The 17814-nt window shown below is 43.9% G+C and overlaps 1 protein-coding gene across 1 annotated transcript; it reads left to right on the top strand.

Moving 5' to 3' along the window:
- Positions 1–659: 659 nt before the first annotated feature.
- LOC121438788 (sia-alpha-2,3-Gal-beta-1,4-GlcNAc-R:alpha 2,8-sialyltransferase) lies at positions 660–11970 on the top strand. The gene is made up of 4 exons (XM_041639219.1): positions 660–1190; positions 2512–2634; positions 4772–5329; positions 6802–11970. Exons 1-4 carry the CDS (start codon positions 1012–1014, stop codon positions 7082–7084), a joined length of 1143 nt encoding a protein of 380 aa, XP_041495153.1. The 5' UTR covers positions 660–1011; the 3' UTR covers positions 7085–11970.
- The last annotated feature ends 5844 nt before the right edge of the window (positions 11971–17814 follow it).

The raw sequence follows: 17814 nt of genomic DNA, 5'->3' as shown, positions 1-17814 counted from the left end.
ACACTGACAGGAGCATAAGGGACACAGAGTCAAGCCTTCCACACTTAGGCATCACTGTATAATGTTGTTAGGCAGTGCCCATCCTATATGGACAGGAGTATAGTAAGGAGCACCATGAGACATTCTAGAGTGTTTTTAATGTCCCTCAAAGCAGGCTGCTCAGCTACTATTTGGATCTTCCTTGCAGGGATGCTGCAGCAGGTGCTGCCTGTGGGACTCAGGGTGCTGCCTGATGGAGATGAGAAAGCCTTTAAGCGTTTGCCTTCCTTTAAAAAAAAAAATCCTCATTGCATCTCCGAGAAGTGCCCAGCTGGTGTTTATCCTCCACAGTAGTGCATCAGGTTATTTATCGTCCTATTTCGTGATGTATTTTATAAAGTCATGAATGGTTCATTAAACTAAGTTTGGGTATCAGTCTCCTGACAGCCACATACTCAAATTAGCGAGGGGGGGAGGGGTCCTGGAGGCCATCGGCATGGGTTCCAGCCTCCCAGCCTCCTTTCTCCACCTCCCCCTTCCCCTTCTGCCCTCCCTCCCCCAAACCCCTCCCCCTGGTTATTTAGGAGATTAGAGTTCATTAATTAAATCCTGTGCTTAGATCGAACTGTAACACTATTCCAATCACATTTATCTTGCAGGCGGCAGCGGAGATGGCAACCTCGCTGGAAACGCGCGGGGGAGCCTGAAGTCGGCAGCTGGAGACGCACTGCTCTGCGTGCTCCATCGCCCCGCCGCCTCGCAGACCCTCCATCTCCCTGCTCAGTTCCGGGCCAGGCTCGCCCCTGACCCCGGGGTGGGGGGGGGGGGCGGCTCCCGCTTCTCCCAGGGCTCCAGGTGGTTCCCCACCCCCTGCCCTCCGCGACTCAACTGCCTGGGTCCCCCCTCCCCCGCCACACACACTCACACGCGCCCGCGAGCACACACGCACGCACACACACTCACACGCCAGCAGGCTGCTGGCCGCTCAATGGACCGATTTCCCCGGTTTCCCTGAACCCAGCCTAGCCAGGGATGAGAAACTGCAAAATGGCCCGAGTCGCCAGTGTGCTAGGGCTGGTCATGCTCAGCGTGGCCCTGCTGATTTTATCGCTTATCAGCTACGTGTCCCTGAAAAAGGAGAACATCTTCACCACTCCCAAGTACGCCAGCCCAGGGGCGCCCCGAATGTACATGTTCCACGCGGGATTCCGGTGAGTGTGGGCCTCTGTTTGAGCGCCCTGGGGTATGTCGGGTCGGTGGTGTGTTTGGGGGACAGTCAGAGAAGGGTGTTTGGGCTTCTCGGTAACTGCGTGGTCTTTTCACTCTTTTTTCTGCTTCTACCTTCCTTCTCTACTTTATTTTTTAACCCAAAGCCCCCTAAAAGCCTTTGTCCTAATCGATGTGATTGAATTTCTCCTATTCTTCCTCTGCGTCCCCTCCCCCCATTTTAAAACTGAAGTGTTTGGGAGGGGGGGAGAAAGAGAGAGAGAGAGAGAGAGAGAGAGAGAGAGAGAGAGAGAGAGAGGATTTTTGGACGGCGGGAGGGGTTGTTAAACCCTGAAATGGGCAAAGCAGGAGGCGGCTGTGCGCTAGCGGCGGGCTCCGAAGGCCTGGCTGGGGCGATTTAATGGCGCAGGCGCCAACTGCTCTCACACCCCTCCCCTCCTCCCCTTTCTCATCTAATGATGCGCAGGTTTATTCTCTTGAAGCCCCTAGGGCTTTTTCCTCTACCCTTCCCCCGCTGCCACCCGCCTCCTCCTTTCCTGGATTTCTGCAATTCTACGGCCCCTGCGGGAAGCAAGCCTTCTGCTGAGGGCCGCCCACCCTTGCCCGGTCGAAGTCACCGCGGGGCGCAGCTCGGGCACAGCTCATCTGGAGCCCCACCCCTACCTGTGCCTGCAAGGAGCTCTCCCCACACCGCTTCCTGATGGGCGGGTGGTAACCACAAGCTGTACCCAAGGAGCCAAGCTGGGCTGGGGATGTGGAACCTGAAGAAGCCAGGCCTGGACAGAAAAGCCTGGCTGCAGGCAGCCTTTTGGGGTCTCCAGCTAAGGGCTGAGGGTGCAATCAGACTTGGGCTCGGGAAGGAAAAGGTTAAGGCTGGAACCCCCACCCCCACCCTTTGCCCGAGTCTCGAATTTCTTCTGCCCTTTCTCCAAAAATCAATTCACAGGGACTAGCTGGTAGCCGGGTCCCACCGGCGAAGGCTGCTGTCCGCGGTGCTGACTCAAAGTCCCCGCCTCGCCGCGGACAGCAGTCCCGTACCGGGCTCCGACCCTGGATGTCTGCGTGACCGCCATCTTTTTTATGGTCTCTCTTACACCCGGAGGGCTGGACAATGAGGAAGAGTTTCCCTTTTTCTTCCTTTCTTTCGGGTGTGTGTAAAAGCAGAGAATGTGCCAAAGGAGAGGGACTGTGCGGTGGGCCTGCCCCTGTGCCAGTTGCCCCCTCCGGTTGTGGCCTGAGTTGTCACTGCTCCCTGGGTTCCCCTTGCTGAGGCCAGCGTCTCTCTGAACTCATGATCCTCTTTAGGTCACAGTTTGCGCTGAAGTTTCTAGACCCGTCATTTGTGCCCATTACGAATTCTCTCACCCATGAACTCCAAGAGAAACCTTCTAAATGGACATTTAATCGGACAGCGTTTTTACGTCAAAGGTAGGATAGGGAGAGAGGTTGGTTTTAATTTTGTTGTTGCTTTTCATTTTGAAACTCAATAAGACAAACAGCACGAAAACAAAGCCAAAATCACCAAAAAGTAAATAAAAACAAGCTACACCTCACTTCACCCACCTGCACCTATACGGGCTTTGTCCTCTCCTAAATGCAAGAGGAGGTGATGAGTAGCCATCCTCCCAAATGTTTGCAGTGCCCTCAGGAAGGCTCAGGATGGTCAGCATCCTTCCGAATTTGGTCTCGACTGAGCACCATGATTTAAAGTCTGGATGCACCAAAGATGTCTATTTTTAAAAATAAAAAAAGTTCATTGCAAACAGAGGATCCCCTACTTTTTAAAAAAAAAATGTAATTATACAATCTTATTGAAACACAGAAAATATAACGCAGTCTTATGGCATCTCTAGTGGAGATGCCGGCCTAAATATATGTGTGGAAGTGTGATTTTGTTTGAGTTTTGCCTGTTTGTTTTCAGGAAGGCCTTCCCAGCTTTAGTGGTTGTAGTAGACTTTTTCCACAAGAAGAAGTTTTGTCTTTATAGCTTGGTTTTGTTTGGGTGAGGGGAGAAGGAGATTAATGAAATCTCAGTGGTCCTGGTCTTAGAACCACAGCCTCCCACCCCCCGGGGTGGGATTGCTATGCCACTCCATGCAATGTGGGCCATCTAGTGTATTCATTAGCGCTGTGAAGAAGCGCTTCACAAACCGGCCAAGGAGCTGTGGTTTTTCTCAGCTATTTATTGTCACTGTACTTTTTGAAAAATTATAATCTACTAGCAAAATCAGAAGAAATGCACAGTTTCAGGAAACAAATGTTGGGGTACTTTTGAAAAATTATTATAATCATAGGATTATGATTACAGCTGTCTAAGTACTTATGCTTACTTATAAACTAGTTTGTGGCCATTAATTGTAAACCATGGAAGGGCTTTTCAGCTCTAGCCTTTAGGATTTTCATCTAAATTTAATTTTGCAGACAGTCCAGATAGTTTTCATGGTAGAACACCTTACGCTAGTCCACACCAAACGCATCTCTAACTCGATTACAGTGTTTTTCTACACTGGGCTGAGTATTCCTAGCTATCAATCAAAAGAACGCTACCTTCTCAAAGCTTCCTGCTTTTCAAGCCATTTCTTAGGAAACCTTCAGTTAATTTCAGCGGTATCATCTGAAGTTGCCTTTATAACCGCTTTAAGAACTGTGCCATTAAGGAAACCTGAAGCGGCTGTGCTAGTCTGCCTTGTCCTAGAATCTGATAAGATTTCTTGTCCCCTGCTGTGGTTTCAACAGAAGGCACGGGAGTTTCACTCTGTCTTCTTATCCCCAGAGAACGTGAAGCCCAGTGGCATGTTACCTGTCTCTGGACTATTTTAAGTACCTGAGACTAAAGAGGTAACAATTATACAGGGAGCTCCATGTCAAATCCAGCTGAAGTCAATTCTAAGTATCATTTTTCTCTTGTTTTTTTTTTAATTTTTTTGATTACCTGTATTCTACTATATTGTAATTCCATATAATCAAGCAGAAAAAAATAGATCCATGCTTCATTATTCAGCAGGCCTTAGTGAGATTATCATCTCGTTTCTAATAAGTATTTGGCCATACCCACTGCTCTTCCCATTCTCATATTTAATAATGTACCGACCCCTAACTTTTTAGTCTGTATTTGGACACCTGTAGTATTTTATATTCCTGAGCACTACACTCCAATAGCAAACAAGTAGTCCCTAGTTACGAACCTGAAGTCACCAATGTTTGTGCATTAATGTGGGCTCTTTGAGGCCTGTGTAAATTGTCTCCTTGTATTTTCTAACACAGTTTGGCATCTGCCTCCTCTTAATCAAACACACTCTTTGAGTAGACTGGAATACCTAGAAATAGTGGCCAAACTGCACATTGAATTTACTAGCATCCAAAGATTACATTCAGAACTTGACAGATATATTGTCATGTCTTTACATTATAAAAGCAGGCCGCCCTTTGGAGTCCACAAATATGAATGTATGTTCATACTAGAATTGAATGTGCTTAAGATTCGTGTCTGACTTAAGTAGAAGCATAAGAAAGAAACTTGGTTCTTTTGAATGGAATGCATTTAATGAATCTCTTTTTATTTTAGGCAAGAAATTCTTCAGCATGTCGATGTAATAAAAAATTTTTCTTTGACCAAGAATAGTGTTCGGATTGGCCAACTGATGCATTATGATTATTCCAGCCATAAATATGTTTTCTCTATTAGCAATAACTTCCGCTCACTGCTGCCAGATGTGTCGCCCATTATGAATAAGCGTTATAATATTTGTGCTGTGGTGGGCAACAGTGGAATCTTGACAGGCAGTCAGTGTGGACAAGAAATAGATAAATCTGATTTTGTTTTTCGATGCAATTTTGCCCCAACGGAGGCTTTCCAAAAAGACGTTGGGAGGAAAACCAACCTCACAACCTTCAACCCCAGCATCCTGGAAAAATATTACAACAATCTTTTAACCATTCAGGATCGTAACAACTTCTTCCTCAGTTTAAAAAAGCTGGATGGGGCCATTCTTTGGATCCCTGCATTTTTCTTCCACACTTCTGCAACTGTAACCAGAACATTAGTTGACTTTTTCGTTGAACACAGAGGTCAGCTAAAGGTCCAATTGGCTTGGCCTGGAAACATAATGCAACATGTCAACAGGTGTGTATATGTTATTACATTTAACTCATACCCCACCAGATGGCAAATCAATATTGTAATCTGCTGGGCATGGGAGCTATCCAATTCACTAGATGTTGTTTAGTTTAGTTCTTGAGGAAAACTCTTATCTTTTTAATGAATGAGTGAATTATTCTAGTCAAAAAGTTCTGTGTATTCCTAACTGGTAATCAAGTGCTAAATGAAAAGACTGTTTATCACTCACACCGGTTTATTTTTCCTTCTCCTCCTTAGTGCACAGTCACGGAATGCCACAAATCAAGAACTACCCTTGTGCAAATAGGTATATCCCAGTGACACTAGTGCCTAAATCATACAAAGCAATTTTTGAAGAAAATAACAATTTAAAAAGAAAAAAAATGATCATTGACTTTAAGTAATATTTTTTATGTTCAGGTGTTTGTAGACCTGTAGGATTGAGAACCCCCTGGACAAATCATAAATGGCATAATCTGCTTTAGTGATGAAATGTTTGCATATTTAAGGATCTCTGTGCTGTGCCTTATGGCTTGACAAGGAGACTGGATGAAGACGTAGCATTTTCATCTAATCCAGCAACTTTCCGTTCTGGCTGTTTATAAAAATCAGTATTTTAAAATACAATATCACTACCTTGACTGTGTTTGACACTCACTCGGTGTGGTGAGGGGAGCAAGGGACAAGCACTAAGTGTGTTTTTAACAACTTCTCAGATCATTCCAATATGAAATCAGAATGAAATAATCATCCAGGGCCATTTTATAGGAAAGATCAAGTGTAGAGCTTTTTCTTTGAGTCGTCTGAGCATTGCCTCAACTCCCATGCCCTCCTATGTAAGGAACCCAGGCACACATCAGGTACAGATCTTATTATCAGTTCAAGTGGGTTCTAGAAGAACCGGTATCTAGATGCTCATGCTCTAATAGATAGTCCCTTCCTGTTATTTCCTAAAATCTTCCAAATTTATGATATGTTTAGTTGAGCTTCCATTGAAAGAGAACTCGTGGTCTAGAAAATTAATGTCTCCATTAAGGAAAGGCAATTGTACTATTTATAGCCCAAGCTGGGTCCTTCTCTTTGAGAAGGTGCGTGTGGAGAATAATTACAAGGGTAACACATACAACCCTGGTACCGTTTCCCAGAATGAAGAAGTAATAGAACTTGACTCCGATATTTAATAACTGAATACAGCCCAAAGTCGTTACTGAAAATGGGGAGAACCAAGGTCACCTACCAACCTATACCAAACCTCTCACTTCATCATTTTGTTCCCCTCTGTTCCATTTTTATTCAATTTTCATGACATTTCAAATCTCTTCTAGAAGGGGACAGACCAAGGTAATGGGGCTGGAAAGTGTTTCTATCCATGAAAACTAAACAGTCTAGACAAATCTAGCTCCCAGCCCTGCCTATTAACTTATCTGACTGAAACCTTCAGCACCACCACTGAATCTACATGTACTTATCATTGCCAGGTACTGGAAAAACAAACACTTGTCGCCCAAACGGCTGAGCACAGGTATCCTCATGTACACTCTCGCATCTGCGGTCTGTGAAGAGATCCACTTGTATGGATTCTGGCCTTTCGGATTTGACCCCAACACAAGGGAGGATCTTCCATACCATTACTATGACAAAAAAGGAACCAAGTTTACCACCAAGTGGCAGGAGTCTCACCAGCTGCCTGCTGAGTTTCAGTTGCTGTTCCGAATGCATGGCGAAGGGCTCACCAAGCTCACTCTGTCACACTGTGCCTAAGAACTCCAAACAGAAAGTGCCAAATGGCTGTTTTAAAAGTGCCCCCCCCCAAAAAAAAACCAAATTGAATAGTCTCCAGAATAGAGCCCCAAAGACAATCCGGCAAAGCTTGTGTGCCACTCACACGGAAGGACGTCTCCTCTCCCTCGTCTGCACTGCTCTTTGATCGGTCTTAGAAGACTTAGGACGGGTGTGTTGAAACCACATGCGTTAGACTTGATTGGTAAAGGTGAGGTTGTATTGGGAAGTATGCTACACAGTGAATGACTTGAAATAGTTCCACATTTTTATTTTAATAATAAACTGACTCCCCTGTGGATGAGCTGCTGTCGTCCCATCCATGGCTGCCGTCTCCTCAGCCCTACTTGGATATAGTCCTCGTAATCAGAGAATGCTGGCCAGTTTCAGCGGGATCTCCTTTGCCAGGGGGATTGGAGACGTCAAAAACAAAAACAAAAATCTGGTTTGCAGGTTTCTCTCTCTCTCTCTCTCTCTCTCTCTCTCTCTCTCTCTCTCTCTCTCACACACACACACACACACACTCACACACACACACCCTGTTCCTGTTGCTCTACTACCATTGAATTTAATAATTTGTTAGGAATAGCTCCAGACTATCTTTGCTTGTATGTGTTTGCATCTGTACTTGATGTGTGCAAGTCTCTGGGTGACTTAGGTGGTTCATGACAAACTGAACAAATTAAGATGACTTCCTCCGTGATGAATTCTTTAAGAAACGCCTCTTTCCAAGTCCTGTCTTGTCCACACTGCTATTCTGCGGCAGGGTGGTCTATGTGGGTAGAGAGGCCTATGCTACAGTACCTCTCTTTCTGTCACATGCCCATGCTGCGTGTGGCACGGCATCTGCTGGCATGGCAGGTCCTACAAGGGCTTTCTAGCCTGGGCCTTCCACTATCTTGGCTCAAGCATTGATCTGGGCACTCTCTCAAAACATAGAGGCATTGAACTAACTTAAAAACCTGGGGAATGTGAAGGAAAGAGAAGAAGCATATTTGCAAGTTATGCACTCTATAAAGCAGTGTGAGAAAAGAAGCTAGAGCTTCTTTTCCGTGTGGCTGATGTTAGCATTAGTCATGTCAGATCCTTTCTGTGACATCCCCACCAACAGCCATCTAGACCTGCTTGCTTTCTTTGAGACAGTTGTAGATACTATTCTCTGTTTCCTCTGAAATCAAGTCTGTGTGCCTATACATTGAGCGTCTCCAAAAGAAAAGCCATTATGCAGTGGCAAGACTTGGTCCTAAATAACCTTTGGAATTTGAGATCAGTTGGCCATTGTTCTCAGTGTCTCAGCTGTATCTGTGGAAATCGCATCTCTCCCATCCCAGGCTTTTACACTGAGCAGCACTTTGTTCTTCCAGTTCAACCCCAAGTCTGGCCAAGTTGATGTTAAATTTTAATAAGAGTTTCTCTCCTCTTTCCAAGTGCCTGTGGAGCCCATTTGTTATCTGCTCTAGTGGGGCAGCTCCTTCTTTTCCAGAAATCTCATCTAGAATGCTAACAGTGTTGTAAACCCCTTTGAAAAATTGTTGCTATAGTTCAGACATCAGCGCACTGTCCCTCTCTGGGAAGAAACAGCCGTGCCTACAAAGAAGGGCAATAAGGAGACACACAGTCCTTATGCTACCTGGTCCCAAAGCTGGGTTGTTCTTTGGGAGAAGCTAAATCTGACCCAGATACAATCTAGTGAAAGAAAACCATTCAGATCCAAACACAATACCAACGGTGGCACATCTTACACTCTGTGAATGTCAATCATTCAGACAGATGAAAGGAAATAAGGGTAAATATTTCAAAAATAAGAAGTGTTAACTATACACTGAATAATAAGGAAATTAAAATTATAAGCCATTTTAATAATACTTTTAAATCCAATGATAATTTTATGGGCATGAAAACCACACCATGACAGTGTTCTGTGACTTTAACCACACCATGACTGTGTCTTGTCACTTTAAACCACACCATGGCTGTGTCCTTTCTCTTTAAAAAGTATGGGACACCTTGCAGCTACTCTCCAGCCATGATAGGTTTGGGTCATGGAGAGACCGATTACAGGCAGAATTGCATTCATTGTCATCGGTATTGAAAGACTTGGCTATTCCTGAGCTCTTAGTTCATTTGGTTGGAGCTCAGGGATATTAATGCTGAGATTATCCAGGCCCGGTTCTGACTCCAGAGCTTTAATCTCAATGTGCCCATTAGATCTTACTAAATATAAATTCCGACTCTTTGCACTGTACAAGATGAAGTACCAAAAGACCAGAAAATCCCCAAAGCCAGTTCATTATTTCAAGATAGCCTATTTAAATTCGATCTCATCAGAACATTGTGGGTTTTGTTTGTTTTTAATTTGGGGAGGATTTTTAAATCTTACCACAGCCTTGTTCCCTAAGTTTAGACTAAGAAACCCTTCCTGTCTTCTACTATTGCTTCCACTATACATTGAACAGGAGTACAAAATAGTAGGAAAATGGGCTTCTCTTCAGGACCAGAAGGGTTTGGAGGCTCGTTCATCCCTGCCTCTAGGAAGGATTTCTTGAGATGGTCCCCACATTCTGTTTATAATATAACAACAACAATAAAAAAATCATCTGAAAAAATTCCAATATAACCTCAAATTTACAATGCTAAAGATTCCTTTACAATGTAGATCCCTTCTATTTAAAAAAAATAAATAAAAAACATTAGGTACAAAACATTGGCAAAATATTTATTGCCGTTTTCCCTGTATGGTTAAAGGCCTTTCTGGCTATTTTTACTGTCAGTTGTACCCTTGACCTGCTGCTCCAACAGTTTGGAAATGTAGCCATCTGATGATCCTACAAAATCTTTGTGTTTTTCAAAACTGTTTCATGCTGTAAACCTATGTAGCCGCTGTCATGATAGGAAGGCTCCCTTATCAGGAAGGCAGTCAGCACTTGTCAGCGTTCCCACTGTCCCCAGGCTTGTATAGGCTCAAGTGCAGTGGCCAGAGCAGAGGGACCGTTGGGTTTCCTGTCTGTGCAGCTACACAATCACACCCCGTCCTCCTTTGGCGGCCTCACTTGGTTGGGTCTGGTTAGTATATCCTTCTAATAGAAACAGTCTCATTTTTTTTTGGCTACTTAGAACAGAGTACACCATCAGATATGGGAATCAAGGCCATCACAAAGCCCCCAAGGATGTCTGAAAATGACTAAGTTACAGTGGAGAAAGGGAAATCCACAAACCCTTGGCAGCCTGCTCATTGCTAGACCTGTGGTCTCATCTTTGTTCTTTGTGTCGTGTGGATTCTGGGAAGACAGAGTCAAAAGATGGTCTTCATGACTCCCTCCCACATCCAGAAATTGGGGGATTGTACATGAGTAAATGAAGCTGGGGATCAAATCCAGCACCTTGCATGTAGTAGACAAATCCTCGATCATTGGTCTGAGTTCCCAGACTGTGTTCTTGTGCTAAGTAACTTTAGCCATTATAAAATGCAGTGTGTTTAGTAGTACTGTGTGTCCAGCAATGCTGAATATGGCCATCTGTCTCTGACCCGAACACCAGACACCTGACCATGGGCTACCACAAGGATGTGTAAAGGAAGACCCCACTCACTACCCAGCATCCAGGTGCCAAGGCTATCAGTGCTGATGAATGTGAGTGCCCAGACAAAACCAAGGTTTCAGGGAATTGAGTGAATATAAGTACATACTTCCCAACTTCAGGCAGGGCACCAGACACTCAGGCAATCGCTCAAGGACCCTATGGATACAGTAATAATAGAAAGGGAGGGGCCTCTGAGCTTCACAAGCCCTTCTTGACTTTGCAAATCTGAAAGTTGAGATGCAGAGACACTAAGCGATTTTCCCCAAAATGTACATAGATAATTATTGAAGAGGTTATAATTTCACATCTTTACCTTATTGGTATGGAAGACATATGCAACGAAAAAGAGTTTGGGTCTAGTATCTTTGGAGTACAAATATAATGGATAAGGCCTATAAGGGAGGAAGGTGAAAGATCACTAAATGTACCTGGCCAGGTACACCGTAGCAGCAGAGGACACAGTTGCCCAGTACATAGCAGGCTGCTGAAAACCACCCACTCACCCTTAAAATGAGAGAAAAGCCACTTGCTATATCATTGTCTGATAAACCTCAGTTCAGTTATTGATGGTATAGAGCTGACAGCTGGAAATGTACCTGATAATATATTCATTTTAATAAAGTCTTGTTTTAATAATGTGTATGCATGATTTAGAAGACCAAGGCTGGAAGTGACTGTGCACTCTTCCTTGTATATAACTTCAGCAGGGGCCCCCGGAGTCAAGAAATATTTTCCACGTTGTAATTGCAGCAACAGACTTCAAAATGTTGTATTGGTTTAATTCGCTAAGACTGTACAAAGCGTAGTGAAAAACTTTGGTGGTTCTTCATTCCTTTCCAATGACATTCTAAGAACTTTTCTGTATAGTTCTGGGTCCTTCTTTCTCATAACTGTTTGAATGCCTCCGGCAAACATTTGCTTAGCTTCTATTACTTCCCAGATGTGTATAACTGACCTTTTGACTACCGAGTCAGAGCTGTGTATGTGTGTTTGAAGAGTTCTGATGGGACACCACGGGTGCTGAGGATAGACGGCATCTTGGCCAGTCTGTCTAGGCCACTTTATCTATGGACTATTTCATCAAGGCCACTGATGAGTTGATACCAAGGACCAAAATGGCTAATCCTGCCTCTCTCGCCCTCTGACTGCTTTGCCACAAAAAAAATATAACATTTCAAATGGAAAATGTTGTAGACTGTTGTTATTTGCTATGTAATATTTCTGAACATGTATTTTTATTGTGGAGATTTGTTAAAGATATGTGCAGCTGAATAGATGCTTTAATCCTTGGTCAAGCTTCTTCTCTTATTGTCAGGATCAGCGAGGATTCTGTTGCTGAGTAGCTGACTCTAGTGTCGCATGACAACGGGGTGCTAGGGTTAGGACCTGGCGGGTCCCAATGATGTATCAACAACAATGTACATATTGAGGACCACCTTGAGATAGAATTCTTGCTCCTCAATCCACATTTTGAATCATTATATCCTGAGATAAGGCCTAACGTTAAAAAAAAAAATCCCTGATTGATTCTGATGTGACATATGGAAACTAAAAGTGTATTTCACAGTCAAATATACAACATTCAGAGCAGCTGAATGCTAATCATTCCTTAAAGTGATTGAAGCACATGACAATGTAGACAAAGTCTTAGTGACTCAACCGTCCACTTCTAGCCAAGCTAATTTCTGCTCATTTTTAAGTGCATAGTAATTTTAGGTGTAGTCATAATAGATACGAACTGGCAGACAAAGTGGGGAGCGTAGCTTTAGTATTTTCACCCCAAGGCTAGTTCTTTATATTTCACTATGGTTCAAACAAAAGAGGCAAATCTCAGGTTATCCATCTTTATAAATGGACAAACCAAGAAATAGAGAACTTAAATGATACATTCAGATTCAATTTGGGATTCATTCCTCTAAAGTATTACTCAGGTGGTCTGATTTCTCAAACTCGAACGATCCCTCAAATGGAGGAATGCCTTCAGTGCTGTGATATTTGAGCAAGAATGAAACCAGCCCCTACCCCCGAACAGAAATTTGTAGAACGAAAAATCTAAGACCAAAACAAAACACATGAGCAAGGTGTTCAGGTATGACCAGCTGTCGTGTCCCAGGCCCTGCCAGGGAAGGGAGCACTGACCTTATGAAGTTTCCAGCCTTGCTTCTCTCTTTACTTCACACATGAAAAGCCCTTGATCACCACAGGTACCCAAGAGCACCTTTGATTTCTCTCTGTGGGGTTGAGAAAGCGGTTTCATCTCTACTGTGCAGCTAGATGTTTAACAGCTGCTCTGGTAAACTAGTATTTACAAGTTTCCATGCATATGCAACCACACCAGATCCAACTTCAAGCTACTAACTTAACATCAGCCAGCTCAAATGTGCCAAGGCTCCCAAGAGCCAGCATGAATTAGCTTAGACATGTGAGCTGGTTCCAGCACAGCACTGCTTGAGCAATTCTGAATCAATGAGTACCAGTTAGAAGCTGGTAGCAGTGGCTTCGGGGGATGTTAGAATGCCCGTGTCAACAAGACAGCAAGTCGGCCTTGGTCAGTTCACTAATTCCTATTTTTTTTAAAAAAGAGCATGTTATTATGCCCTTTAGGTTAAGGCCCAAAGATGTCCAAATATTTCTTAGCCATGTGGTGATGAGAGTCTCTCAACAGGTCCTCAGCTTAGGAGATTGTCAGCCATGGCTTTCCTAATGTCAAAGTGTGACCTTCTAGGTAAAGATTCTCTAATTTAATTGCCATGTTTGGATGGGTTTTTGCTTGTCCGCCTGTCATCCTTCTGACAACACAAAATTCACAGGCATTTATCAAGCTGCAAAGAAGCAGACAAACAAGATACCGTTAGGATTTTCTATCCTTACACACCTGCAAAAGCTCCCTGGTTCATAGTCTGCACCCTACCAAGGGATGCTCAGCCTCATGCCTAGAGCTTGCATAAGTAAACAGATGAACACTTCTCAAATATTGAGTCATAATGATTCAAAGTCATCACTGTGTTGGATGACATCTGGACAACTTCAGAGGCTGAGCTGACAAGATTGGCAGAACAAAGTCCTGTGTGCTGCTCTCTTCACAGCTTGTCTAGTTACAAGTCTGGCCTCTGAAAAAAAGAATTCTATCAAGCATCATGTTGCTCTGTAGTTTTGGGAGACTGAGTAGCAGAGATGCTATCCCTCCAGACCATTAACGATGAATGCACTCCCTACAGAGGATCTAGAAGTCAAACACTGTGACGAAGCAACGAATAAGCTTGGCTTGCAAAGTGAGAGATTTTCTGGTGGGAATCGTTTTGGGGTGGGTTTAATTAAATCATTTGAAAGGCGATGATGGGAGAAAACTTCTCAGACAGTGAATGGCCATGGATTTTCGTTCTGCACAGAGTGATCAAAGTTAGATCACAAGGGACCAAATCTACTTTCTTCACATAATAAAATATCCACTAGGTTCTGTAAGATACTTCTGCACAGAAGATGTTTGAAACCCATATTGGACATTTCCCACATTGTTTTTAAAAGGTCAAAGTTTATCTATATATAGGCACCTGTTATATCGTGTACCCACGATATAAACAGGTGGTTAACTTCTACCACAGAGGTCCACCTGCTTCTGTCTCCTGAGTCCTGGGAGTAAAGGTATGTGCCACCACTCTGGCCACCGTTTCCTGTTTTTCTTAATCATCATTGAAATGAGTTTGTTTCTTTACACTGAGCAAGCTAGATTTTATTTCAAATGAATCACATATGTGTTCTGAGGATTTCCAGTCCTCCTAACAAATTGTGTGCTGGCATTAATGAATGCCCTAATCCTCTGTCTCTTTCTGACCAGAGGAGAAGCCCATAGCGACAGGCACAAGGGTCTTGACCAGGAAGTTCTGTTTTATTATGAACATAGTCACTGCTACCCAGCCTGTTGAATAGGAAGGTGGAGGGGAAAAGTGGGTAGACAATGGGAGAGACATTTGTATAAGAACAGGTTGAATGTAATCATTGAGGCACTTACAAAAGGTCAGTAGTTTTCTCTATGAAATCTGGAACCTTTGTGAGACTCCATGTTAGAAATGCTGTTGAACCACATTTCAAGACCCAGGGCTAAGCACAGCCCCGCCACCAAGAGCCCTAGGAGAGTATACACATGAGCTGAATTTTGTCTCTAGAGTGAACTCCACTCCAGTGGAGTTTAAGACCAGCTGAGATGTATTCGTCAAGCATCAGTAACTGGCCCTGAAATCCTCCCAGGGTCTAGGACAGTGGTTCTCAACTTTCCTAATTCCTTGGTCTTTTAATGCAATTCCTCATGTTGTAGTGACCCCAACCATAAAATTATTTTCATTACTACTTCATAACTGTAATTTTGTTTCTGTTATGAATCATAATGTAAATATCTGATATGCAGGATATCTGATGTACGACCCCTATGTAAGGGTCACTCAACCTGAAAAAGGGTTGCAACCCACAGGTTGAGAATCGCTGATCTGGGACAAGCAAATCAAAGCACCACAATGCAAGACCACCTACTCAGATGAGCTGGTTCCTTCCCACCACAGCGAGGATTCATGGATCTGAACCATTTCTGCTTCAATGGAGGCCGGTATCCTCAAGGCTAAGCTTCAGAAGTGGCATCTCTACCCAGTGAGAATTAAAACCACAGATTTCATGCTATTCTCCGAAATCTGGACACTCAACTGTAAAAACATGAATTGGAAGTAAAGACGGAAGAACGCGTGACGGTTTCTCACACGTCTTACTTTGTTCTCACCTTTCAGTTCAGTACCATTTAAAGAGTGGGATAGAATGATGCAGAACAAAGCCTTTTATGTTGTACTGCTAAAGCTAAAAGGTTAAAATGTGAGCAAACGGTAACTGTAAGTTATTAAAGAAATGAGCAGGATGAGCATGTCAGGTGAAAACCAATGCCTCTTGTTGTTACCATGACAACCCTTCCCCCACCCTCATTGATGCATTCATTTTGGGAAATGCTATTGTACGTGGAGAGACTTTTACCCCTGCTCAACCACAGTGGAAGTTCTGTGGTCTTCAGGAGAGGTAGGGGCCTTTACCAATCGGAGTCACATCTGTCTTGTGAGAAGCAACTTTACCTGTCCTTGGGAAGAAGCTTCTAGAGAGTGAGGCCTGGAAGGAGCCAAGGCTACTGGGCTGAGCACCATGTAAATATCTCCTGCCTTCTAGGTGAACGAGTATGATCACCTTTCACAGAGATAGCTCATGTGTGTGTGCGTGTGTGTGTGTGACTGCAGTTTGTGAAGAAAATGAAAACATTTGCTTCAACAGCTTCCCAAAAGTATCTGTTAAGTATGAATGTGCCTGCCTTGTTGCCTCATGTGCCAAACGCAGTCCTGGATGCATTGTTTTTAAATAAAGTGTTTTCTTGTGCATTGGAAAATGCTGCTGTCTGTCTCTGTTCCATCCAGAAGGCCCGCACATCCACCAGCACTAATATACACTCACGAGCAAAACAAATGCATCCCCCCTCTTTTCACTCCCAGTGAGGCCTTCTCCTGCAAGCTTGTGGGACAAGTCCACACAGGTTGCCCTTGGCTGTCTTAACAATAAATAAATGCCAAAATGCCAAAAAAAAAAAAAGAGATTCATCATAGGACCCTTGAATGATATGACAACTAATAATACATTATTCCTGACAATTGGCAATTATAGGCATCATTTTATTTAATCAGTAATTGAATGAACCACAAGACTGAGGCAGCAGCTCAGGTGGTAAAGTTCTTGCCTAGAGTGCACAGCGCCCTGGGTTCAATCTCAAGCAGCGCATAAATTAAGTATGGTGTTTTGTACCTGTAATCTCAGTACAGGCCAAAGTCACCCTTGGCTATATATTGAGTTCAAGGCCAGCATGGCAGGGGAGGAGGGAGTTGAGTGAGCCAAATATGGTGGTGTACGTCTATAACTCCCAATAGTTAGGAGCAGGAAGTTTAGAGTTTAAGGTCATCCTCGGCTATCTGAGATCCATCGCAAAATGAAAGAATTGAGTGAGAAGAACTCGATCATAGCACACTGGCCTAGTGTCCACAAGATTTGGAGTTCAATCTTCAAGAGGGAGGAGACGGAAGAAGAAAGAAATACTGGGGTAGGGGAGGAAGAAAAGAAGGAAGAGAGGAAAGAAAAAAATTTAAAAAAAGGAAACAGAGAGAAAAAGAGTTGAGGGGAGAGAGAGAGACACTTAAGAACTTGGTCCACGCTGCGCCTGATGATGAGGCAAAGTGAGGGTTCAGTCTGACAGTAGCCTTGGGCCTGCTACTCCTAGAATGTCATCGAGACACTCTTCACAGCACCCTTGGCCGTCATCATCAGCTTCCTCTCTCTTTGTGTCATGTCTACCCTTTGTGATTTTTTTTCTCATAACTAGAAATGATACACTATCTGGCTATGTTTCATACTGTGTGATAAGTTCTACCTTATGTAAAGCATGTAACTCAGCCTGTTTTATTTATGCTGTGCCCTTAATGCTGAGAACAGTGCACAGATCTTCGTAAGCTAACAGGCACCATCTACAGGGTAGAGGGACAGACGTGCAAATAGGTGGTTGGATGGACAGCACGGTACAGGCTCTGATTCAACTCTTCCTTCACCATCTCCTCTACGTCTTAGAACCTGCACCCCCGCATTCACCAGAAGCCCTGGCTCTCCTCTGACTCTGCTGTCTCAGACAGCCCTGTGAGAAATACTCAATAAGAAAGTACAAAGGAAGGAAATGATGGAGAGAAGGGAGGTACCGGAGCAGAGAGGAAACAGGACACAAAATTGGCAAAGACAGTGAGAAGAGGCTGTCTGTAGCCTGGAACCATCAGTGAATGCCAAAAATGTCCAAAAAAAAAATTTCTCCATAGGACCCTTAAATGATATGCCTGCTAATAACAGTCTTGAAGAAATCAGAAGTCTTGTTAGGGAAATGCCTCGTCATATCCCAGGGGATGCATTTTATGACCCAGGGGGTGCTGGAAAAGCAGGTGAAGATGCACAGGATTTGCCGTCCCTCAGAAAGCAGAGGCAGAAGTTGTGGGCCTAGAGTACACAGTCTTGGGAGAGGAGGGAGGTGGGGGCGGGGGAGAGGAAGGGTCAAGTGAAGTCAATAAAAAGTTTAGAGCAAG

The sequence above is a fragment of the Microtus oregoni genome, unplaced genomic scaffold, assembly GCF_018167655.1.
Source record: "Microtus oregoni isolate MIOR12 unplaced genomic scaffold, Mior012 000057F_ref0000458, whole genome shotgun sequence".
Taxonomy (NCBI): Eukaryota; Metazoa; Chordata; class Mammalia; order Rodentia; family Cricetidae; genus Microtus; species Microtus oregoni.
Note: the sequence above shows the minus strand (reverse complement) of the source record. Positions and strands in the feature narration are given on the sequence as shown.

Bases quoted from the DNA above. Each gene is read 5' to 3' on its own strand.
- LOC121438788 (XM_041639219.1), top strand. From the start codon at position 1,012: ATGAGAAACTGCAAAATGGCCCGAGTCGCCAGTGTGCTAGGGCTGGTC. The intron at 1,191-2,511 runs GTGAGTGTGGGC...GATCCTCTTTAG, and splicing joins ATGTTCCACGCGGGATTCCG to GTCACAGTTTGCGCTGAAGT. The intron at 2,635-4,771 runs GTAGGATAGGGA...TTTTTATTTTAG, and splicing joins ACAGCGTTTTTACGTCAAAG to GCAAGAAATTCTTCAGCATG.